General features: G+C 35.6%; 1 protein-coding gene across 2 annotated transcripts in view; it reads left to right on the forward strand.

The window, feature by feature from the left end:
- Positions 1–10,937, forward strand: part of LOC106877486 (putative uncharacterized protein DDB_G0279653) — a 224,664-nt gene that overhangs the window by 151,348 nt on the left and 62,379 nt on the right. For both annotated transcript variants that reach the window (XM_052966014.1, XM_052966013.1), the window contains exon 2: positions 9,101–9,281. In XM_052966014.1, the coding sequence (XP_052821974.1) occupies positions 9,101–9,281 (181 nt within the window). The remainder of the gene's footprint in view (positions 1–9,100; positions 9,282–10,937) is intronic.

Below are 10,937 nucleotides of genomic sequence, written 5' to 3' on the forward strand. Positions count from 1 at the left end.
ATATATATATATATATATATATATATAGGTATGTGTGTGTATATGTTTGTGTGTGTGTGTGTTTGTCTCCCCAACATTGCTTGACAACTGATGCTGGTGTGTTTATGTCCCCTGTGACCTAGCGGTTCGGCAAAAAATTAGCAATAGAATAAGTACTAGGCTTACAAAGAATAAGTCTTGGGGTCGATTTGCTCGACTAAAGGCGGTGCTCCAGCATGGCTACAGTCAAATGACTGAAACAAGTAAAAGAGTATATATATATATATATTGAACCTGAACTTTTGTTTTGTTATTCAAGTTTCACTCCATTGTGATTTTTAGGCAAGAACCTGAAGTTGACAATGGCATCAAGCTTGTATTACAAGTCAAAAATTCAATTTCAATAAGTCATGTAACTTACCTATTCATTTGTTAATGCACATAAGTGCCAAGATGACAAAGTAAAGCAATAAGAGAGACAAATGATGAATAGTAAATAAACTCAGAAGAAGAAATAAGTAGACAGTAACCAAGTCACTATCAATTATTTGTTACTATGATAGCCATATTAGTATGGTCTGATTAACCAATAATGGCCTAACCACTCCCACTACTATGTTAGCATGGTCTAATCAGCCACACTGGTTATGTTAACATGGTTTAATTGGTCATGCTAGATCTGTCAAGAATTAAAAGATAGTTTTAATTTTTTTTTTTTAAAGAATAAAAAGTTTTGAATGGTACAACAATGCACTATAATACAAAAAATGGACTATATACCTGTTGTAATTTAGTTATCTATAGTTTGATGATATTTCGGAATACAACTCCTTCTTCAGATATTCTTAGATGGAGTCTCTGCTATAAACTATAGATAACTAAATTACAACAGGTATATAGTCCATTTTTTGTATTATAGTGCATTGTTGTACCATTCAAAACTTTTTATTCTTTACAAACAATACACAATGCTTCAAGCGAACTACAATACTCTCTTTTTTTTAAAGTTTGTCCAACACCATAGTGAAGAAAAAATTATATGGAAACAAACTCTGTTTTGTCATCTCATTAAAGAGGTTGAAGTGTTACAAACTGCAACCAATAATATCAACAAATACCTACTCACCTCAAAATTGCTAACCATGTGCCTGAAAGCCATTATTAAAGATAGGAGTAGAGCTGAAAAGTTTTGTTTTTAAACAGGTGTGGCTGTGTGATTAAGAATTATGCTTCTCAACACATGATTACAGGTTCAGTCTCTCTGTGTGGCACCTTGGGCAAGTATTTTCTTCTGTAACTTTGGGCTGTCCAAAGCTTTGTGAGTAGATTCAGTTGACAGAAAGTGAAGGAAGCCTAATGTATACGTTTCTTTATCTTGACTGTGTGATAGTTGTAAATGAGTGTAACTGACATACAAGCAGTGTCATTCATTTCCAATATTCTGCAGAAGCATGTCTGGCCGTGAGGAAAATATTACCGTGCTTGGAAACAGGTGAGGTTTGATCTAAGGAGAAACATCTGTCTCAATAAGCTTCATCTGACCCATGCTAGTATGGAAAAATAGATGTTAAAATAATGATGATGAACAAAGTACTTGTAAGGTTTGAGGACCAGCAATCTAACTGGTCATGCTAGATATGCCATTGTTGTTTTATCATTTGTGCTAATCATGTCATTGTTGTTTTAATCATTCATGTGAGATAAGTCAGTGTATCCTTAATGTTCAAGCTATGTTAGTACTGTCTGATCTGCTAAGCATGTAAGAAAAAAAGAATACAGTCTGGTTATTCAAGTGCTAAATTGAAATATATAAAATATTGCAGTTGATCTGTGAGGCTAAAGAGAAATGAGTTAAGTGGGAGTGTGTGGGTATGTCTTATTAGATTTTTTTAAAAGTAAAATAGAATTAACATCATGGAATATAGTAACTTCAAATAGCATAAAAATATATGAGAATAAAATTTAAGAATTCATTTTAAAATTATAAATCATCATCATTTAACATTCTTTTTCCGTACAAACATGGGTTGGATAGTTTGAGAGGATCTGATGAGCCACAAAGCTACATTCAACTGCAGTATCTGCTTTGGCAATGGTTTTTTAAAATTATTTTATTTATTTATTTATTTATTTATTTATTTATTGCTGGATACACTTCATAACACCAGACAACCTTCCGAATAAGAATAAGGCATTTTAATAAAATATCAGAGAGAGAGAGAGAGATGGACAGGGAGTGGCTGTGTGGTAAGTAGCTTGCTTACCAACCACATGGTCCCGGGTTCAGTCCCACTACGTGGCACCTTGGGCAAGTGTCTTCTACTATAGTCTCGGGTCAACCAAAGCCTTGTGAGTGGATTTGGTAGACGCATATGTATGTGTGTATATATATATATATATGTTTGTGTATCTGTTAGTCCCCCCAGCATCGCTTGACAACCGATGCTGGTGTGTTTGTGTCCCTGTAACTTAGCGGTTCAGCAAAAGAGACCAATAGAATAAGTACTAGGCTTACAAAGAATAAGTCCTGGCGTTGATTTGCTCAACTAAAGGCGGTGCTCCAGCATGACCACAGTCAAACGACTGAAACAAGTAAAAGAGTAAGAGAATGTGTGATTGTTGAGGTTTAGTTCGAGGTCAGCCTTGATCCAGCAGAGCTATGATCAATGGTATTCCAACCATGACCACCCATGAAGATAAGAAGTGGTTATCAAGAACTACATTATCTAATCTCATCTTTTATTTATCATTGTTTCATTCATTGAATGTAGTCATGCTGGAGCACCCGATTAAAGGGTTCTAACCAAATGAAATGACCCCAGTACTTATGTTTTTTTAAGTTTGGTACTTTCTCTTAAGCTAAACCATTTAGTTACGGGGATGTAAACAGACCAACACCAGTTGTCAAGTGGTAGTGTGGACAAACTGAAACACGTATACATACACATGTATGTTTATGTCTACTGAATTCACTCTCAAAGCATTGATTGTCCAGGGGTTAACGTATAAGACACTTGCCCAAGGTGCTCTGTAGTAGGACTGAGCCTGAAACCATGTAGTTGCAAACAAGCTTCTTCACCACACAGCCATGCTTGTTTCCTTTTTTTTTAAACAGTAAATTGTGGTTTGAACATGAGATTTGGTTGTTATCTCTAGCATGTTCAGCAACCATGTAGATACTTTCTTTACATGCTTAAGCTTAGTTGTGTGCTTCCACCACACATAATGTGTGTGTGTCTGTGTGTGTGTGTAATGCTGCCAGCAACAGTCAATATTCCTTCAAGAATAACATGACATTTAAAATTTTTACAAAATAAGCATTTTTGTTGCTTTGTCTTTTTCTTTAATTAGTCTGAGAAGGAGGAGCAATTTCCATGTCCTTTATAAGCACTCTTAGATTTAGAGATAAAGGCAATCGCGGGGTTAGTAAGGGTTAATGTTGAATTGTAATTCTCACAGTTTAGTTGTTTTAGTCCCAGGTCAGACCTTAACTGAGCAAAATGTTCCTGTCATGTCCTTCCTACCTTTTATCTAGATGCAGCATATCTTTTAGCATTTACTTGTTTCAGTCATTAGACTGTGGCCTTGCTGGGGTACCACTTTGAAAAATTTTTAATCAAATGAATCAACCCACCTCCATATTGTTTTATTTTTTTATTTTAAAGCCTGGTATTAGTAATTTTTGCTGTGCCACCAAGTTATGGGGACATAAATATACCAACACCAGTTTTAAGTGGTGGTGGGGGACGAACACAGATACTAACACATACACACACACACACACACACACGTGTGTAGATATATATGTGTGTATGTAGATATATTTCAATATGTGACCGCGTGTGCATCGTTGGCAATTTCTTTCTGTTTTCCCTTCTTTGGACTTTTCCTATATTCCTGATGAAGAGCTCCACTCAAAACGTGAAATCCTCTTTCTTTTCTTTCCTTTCCAATAACACTGTACTTATTCCACGTCCTCGCGTTGTTTTTTCGTGTTTTTTCTTGCCTGTTCATGTTTGGATCAACACACACACACACACACACACACACACACACACACACACACACACACACACATATATATATGATGAGTTTCTTTCAGTTTCATCTACTAAATCCACTCACAAGGCTTTGATCAGCCCAAGGCTATGGAAGACACTTGCCCAAGGTGCCACACAATCTGGAACCATTTGACTAGAAACCAGACTTCTTACCACACAGCCCTACCTGTACCTAGAATTACATTGCTTTTTTGTTTGTTTTTTTTTTGTAGTATTTTGGTTGGGTCTTTATGCCAATAATAAACACACTGATTCTATTTCACTTTTTTAGTATTACTAGTCAACTAGTTAACCATTTAATCAATTAACTTAACAATTTTTTTGATTAATCATTTTGGTCAGTCAGAAATGAGACATTACAGTATGTTATCCAAACTGTTTATTTGGGGTTTTTTTTGGTTTTTTTAATATGCTGGGGAGATTTTAATATTTAAGGACAATTGATAAGGTAATGAGTTGGTAGAGTCATTAGCACACTGAGATAAATGCTTAGCAGTCTTTTGTCTATTTTTATGTTCTGAGTTCAAATTCTTACAAGGTCAACTTCGCATTTCATCCTTTGGGGGTCATTATAATTCACTTATCCTTGAAATTGCTGGCCTTCTACCAACATTTGAAATCAGTATTTAAAAATTTAGCTGCTATTTCTAGCAGGCCAATTGACCACATAGAGACTTACTTGTTTGCTGGATCACATACAGGTTCTTCTCATTGGCTGTGGATTAAGTTTAATCTATTTGTCTCAAATTATGACTTGATATTGAACTCCTTGTTTACTTCCATGGCAAGTAAGGCTTAAGAATTTACTAACGTTGAGTAAAAAGGACTTTTCTGTCCATGTGTCTAGAAAAGCTGGGTACTCGGCATTAACCTTCCTAAATTTTGTTGACAATGGGGTTTGCTGAAAGAAAAGGAGGAAGAAATTCAGAAATCCCTAAAGCTTTGAATTATAATCATAGTTATCATTTTATTTTTACTTATTCAAATTGTTACGAGTAATGCAATTTGTTCACCACCACCACCACCACCATCATCATCATTGTTGTTTTGTCAGTCACTTTACTTTACCAAGCTTGCATCGGTCAGATTTTTTGCAACTGGGTGCCCTTCCTGTCACCAACCCTTACATGTTTCCAAGTAAGGTGCTGTTTCCCCATGATCAGACATGATCTTGCAAAATATTGGAAGCAAATGATACTGCTTGTATGACAATGACACCCTTTCACAACAATCGTGTTATGTCACGACAAGGAGACACAAACATACTCTCACAGACACACACATGACAGGTTTCTTTCAGTTTGCATCCAGCAAATCCACTTGCAACGCTTTGGCCAACCTAGGGCTATAGAAGAAGACACTTATCCTAGGTGACATATTGTGGGACTGAACCCCAAAGCATTTGGTTGGAAAGTACACTTCTCAAACAAACAGCCATACCTGTTCAGTTTCAATGTAGTTAAGACCTGTAAAATAATTATAAAACCTGACAGTTCTATACAAAAATTGTAATGGTGAGAAGACAAACATAGATGCACACACACACACACACACACACACATATACACACACACACACACACACATATGATGGTCTTCCACACAATTTTCATCTATCATTTCACTCACAATTCATTGGTTGGTTCAGAGCTGTAGCAGAAGACACTTGCCTAAGGTACCATGCAATGTGACTGAACTCAAAATCATGTGGTTCAGAAGCAAACTCCTCACCACACAGCCATATCCGCACCTGCCAGCTTAGTTATTGAAATGGGAGTGTAAACAGTTTTTTGTTGTGTAACAGGGCCTGGTGCATAAAACTCAACAAAGTAGATGTCATTGATATGTCATCAAATTCAAAAGGGCAGAGACGAGTTTTGCAGCAGTGAAATATATAAAGTGTGAAGAGAGGGATACTGTTTCATATTGTGCTACCGGATTTATATTTGTGTTCATTAAATTTACTTGTTTGAACAGATGAACACAAGCTTTAGATCCAATCTGAATATTTTCAAATATGCTGTGTTTTCAGTATTTCATTTCATTCTTCTTTTTTTTTATATATATATATATTTTTTTATTATTTCTTTTATTTTTCAAAAGAATTTGTATCAAGAACCTTTTTCTTTCTTCCTTTTTTTTTCTTTTTTTTTTTTGTTCTGAATTTTAATTTTATTTATTTTCTCCATTGAAACTTGTTGCATTCATGTCATCACCCTCTCCTCCTCAGTAGTCGCACTGCCTGTGTCTGATGGTTCTTCTCACAAATAGCTATATGAGTCACTGTTATGATTGTTGCATTATGTCATCTTAGAACTATACGGTTAAAATAAATGTTACCATTCTGCAGAGTTTTTTTTTTCCTTTTTAACACAAAAAAATATATAAGACAGGCACATGCATATATGCATATACATCTGCATATATGCACATATGGACACACATATATATCCATACATCTGCATACGTGCACGTAAAATATATTTCTTCAATGCTGTTGAGTCACATTCATCACCAGCTATGTCATGTTGTCGGCATTTCTAAATCACAACCTTTCTGTCTTAAAATAGAGACATTAGATAATGTAGTCCTTGATAACCATCCCACATCATCATCGTCTTTATGGGAAGTCATGGCTGGGACACCTTTGATCATAGTTCTGCTGGATCAAGGTTGACCTGAACCCAAACAACAACGTCACAACCACCACACATGCTTTTCTTTGCTTTATCAAATGTATTCAGTTTACTTCTCTTGAAGACAACTGGGTTTGTTTGGTGACGGGTATTTTGTTTTAGTTTTTTTCCCTTCTGTTTTATTTCAATTGTTTTTGTTTTTCAAACAAACACACTCATCTACACTGTCATCAGCAGGATCAAATATAGTGAGACTCTCAAGTAGTGACAAAGTAAATCTTTAATTTCAAATGAATAAATTAACTTCAGTAATACATATACTGAGTGCTTTTTCTCTTGTCTGTACATTCAAGTGTGCATATGTGTGCTGTAGACACACACACATCATTGCACTCTTTCTTTAATAGAACTTATCTGATATTTTCTGCTTAGTTTCAATGGAATCCTAGCACTTTGCTCTCCGCCAGTCAAAGGACTAATTAACTCGCGTATTAAGTGACCTATTAGAAAGCCTTACTACTTAATAACATTGATGCTTACCATTTAAAAGTACCAATTAACAAAGAATTTGATCTATGTGATTAATTCTTTGGAATCTGGACTATCAGAAACAAGTTGTTAAATGAGATTTCATTTAATTTATTTGGCAGCATGTTATCAGTTAGATATAGCCATAAAGCTTCTCTTTATGCTAGTTATGGGTTGTCCAAAGATATATTTCTTGTTTGACAATGGCATAGAAAGTTCATTAGCACTGTGTGACTTGATCAGTGTCAACTACAGTCACTATGTTATTAAAGTAGAATTGTATATGTGTGTGTGTGTGTGTGTGTGTGGTTACCAGGATTATAAGCCCATATGTAATGGTCTCATGTAGTAAGCCTCATATGTCAAGCCAATGCGTTGAAAAGAATAATGAATAATGTTTTAAAGTTATTAAAGAGGCAAATGTTTTCTAGTAAACAAGAGAACAGTTTTTGTAGTGAAGTGTTCCATATGTTCAAGGAAGAATAAAATAGAACCCACCAGTTCAAACTCTGCTTCTGTGTCTCATCACATTCTATAATTTTCTGCGTAAGCTAATTATTTGCGTGAGAGTTTTTAAGTACAAGATATTTCTAGAAGCAAAGGTATTTCCTTTTGTAATATAAATTGATCATTTGAGATAGTTGAAACCTCTCGCTTGGAACATCTTCATATTTCTACCATGAAGATAAAAAAATACAAAATTTGGAGAGAGGGGGGTAGTTAATTATATCAACCACAGTACTTAACTGGTACTTTATTTCTTCAACACTGAGGTGTGAAAGGCAAATATTGCCTTGACTAATAATAATAATAATAATAATCCTTTCTACAATTGGCACAAGACCTGAAATTTGCGGGAGGGGACTAGTTAATCACATCGACCCCAGTGTTTCACTGGTACTTATTTCATCAACTCTGTAAGGATGAAAGGCAAAGTTGACCCTGGTGGAATTTGAACTCAATAATAATAAAAATGATAATAATGGAAGTGTTATCTTGTACATGTTTTGTCTTGGTATAAAAGATGGGCTACAGCAAATATTCTGCTCAATACCACAGATTTGCTTGTCAGTTGCTTAACCGTAACCAGTTGGGCATCTCCCTTGGTGGCTGATGATATGTGCATCTCTGATCAGGAGCAGAGTTAGTGGGGGAGCATCATAGCCATGTGTTGAGGAATTCTTTGGGGTTTGAATAATTCACCTCTGGAAACATGGGTGTTTCATTCAACATCTTTAAACAACCCTTATTCAGGGACCTTTTGATCAGGATGGACTACTCGACCTGAAGAAAATTCTAACTGGTCCCCACCTGCGAGTTCATGTGCTGTGTATCTTGATATGAGATCACCTTGTCGTGCACATATGGTTGTGATGCATGTGCCTGGTGTACCCTTATCAGATTGGTAGTCATGGTGGGTATACTGGGCTTCGTATATTTGTACCCCAGTGTCACTGCTCCCTCACTCAAACTGTTTCTAGTTTAGGTACAAGGTCAGCAATTCTCAGTGGTGATGATGATGATAACAATTTCTTTATTTATCTCTAGAATGACATATAGGACAATAATTTTGTCTATGTGTCTCATTTTACACACTTATTTTGTCACCTATTTCAGATATTCCAATACTTTTACATACAAAATATAATACCTTTCTCTCTTCATGTTTGCAATTGTATACACGAATGCATATATTTACTCACAAGATGTCACAAACAGAAAATAAATTGATTTGTAATTCTCTGTTTTTCCATAGCCTCTGAACACGTATGAACTAAACAAATATTTTGAATACATACGTGTGTGTGTGTGTAATGTGTGTTTATAAATATTGGCCTGATTTCAAGATTCTTATATTGCTGTCATGTCATTATCATTTATATTGTCTTCTTTCCAGGGGAAAACTTTTACAAACCATGCTGTGGACTGGATGCCCGAGAATCGCCAAATAAGGAGTTGCCTACTAAAGTTTTGAAACACGACAGAATTAAGGATCGTCAAGATCTTTCACAGACATTGAACTTTGACCGGGGTCATACTGTTTTGCTGACAAACAAGAGGTGTGCTGGCACACAAACGTAAGTACAAGAAACAAAGCTTATTTTATCAGTCTTTGCTCATAAATTTCCATGTAGGGGAAACTTATGTGCAAAGCCTTGCATGTGGAACTTTATAAAATATTCTCTTAACTCTTTTATATTCATATTATTCTGTCAAATGTAATACTTATTTATTCACATTGTTTTGAATTAATCGTGAATCGATTGTTCATTTTTAGACAATGTAGCGTAGGTGTGAGAAGCTGGATCTGGTTAGCTTGATCAAAAAACATTTACATAAAATAGTTGCGCTGGATATGGCTGGTTTGAATGCTGAAGGGTTAAACTTTACTTAGATTGTTGAATTCAAGACAACAACCATGCAATCAGATTGGACCTATTTTCCTTTGAATTTGAATTATTGTTTTGCCTTCTGTATAGTGTCTAACTATATATAGAATACTCTACCCTTAATAGTAAATAATTTTGTCTTTTAATGAAAAGCCTACACAAAGCCTCATTTTAATTTAATATCATTTTTACCTGCTTCTCAAGATACTTTTCACCATTTTATTTATCTATGGAAGTCAAAGTATAGCTTCAACATCTATATTGCAGTTGTAGTTACACCATTGCAGCCCACATTAAAACAATTATTTTCATATATAATTTATATTTTATTCACATTATTTTATGTATATAAACCATCTACATTTTATCTTCTATAATTTTTACAATAGGGTCCACCAGAATAAAATAATCAAATGGGGTCCATAGATTAAAAAAATGGTTGAGAACCCCTGCACTAAATGGATTATTTAGAAATTGCTTTGTGAACTGTCTGAAAAGTCCATAGACATCGTTTCACAGGCTTTTGCTACTATTAATTAAGTCCTGTGCATAAATCATATCTGAAGCCCTTATTCTTCTCTCTCTCTATCTGCCAAAGTTCCCACAACATCTTTGATGTACCCATTACTCTCATTCAGAACACAGCATCAACTTCCTATCTACTTCTTTCCTTCATATTGAGTATGAACACTTTCCATTTATTTTCACTTTTTTTTTTTTTCATTTTACTCTGATTTCCTGCTGTCAGCTTCTAACTGGAAGTTTGACCTTTGCCATGTTGAATTTAGGCCTTTGGACCATGCTCACACCATGCCTATAAACACACATTTTTGGAGCTATTTAATCCATATTTTTTCTAAGTAAATGAAACAAATGAGTGTTAAAAGTGGGTAGTGGGGTAAAATAATAGCATATTTTCAGAAAAGTACATCATATGACAGTCAGTTGGGTACCTGGCTGAAATGGTTCATATCCTGACACTAGCGGTTGCAGTATTCTACATTGTTAGAAGACATTGTCATCATCATCATCATCATCATCGTTTAACGTCCGCTTTCCATGCTAGCATGGGTTGGACGATTTGACTGAGGACTGGTGAAACCGGATGGCAACACCAGGCTCCAGTCTGATTTGGCAGAGTTTCTACAGCTGGATGCCCTTCCTAACGCCAACCACTCAGAGAGTGTAGTGGGTGCTTTTACGTGTCACCCGCACGAAAACGGCCACGCTCGAAATGGTGTCTTTTATGTGCCACCCGCACAAGCCAGTCCAGGGGCACTGGCAACGATCTCGCTCGAAAATCCTACAGGAGCCAGTCAGGCGGTACTGGCAACGGCCACGCTC

Source organism: Octopus bimaculoides, chromosome 3 (genome assembly GCF_001194135.2).
Source record: "Octopus bimaculoides isolate UCB-OBI-ISO-001 chromosome 3, ASM119413v2, whole genome shotgun sequence".
Lineage (NCBI taxonomy): Eukaryota > Metazoa > Mollusca > Cephalopoda > Octopoda > Octopodidae > Octopus > Octopus bimaculoides.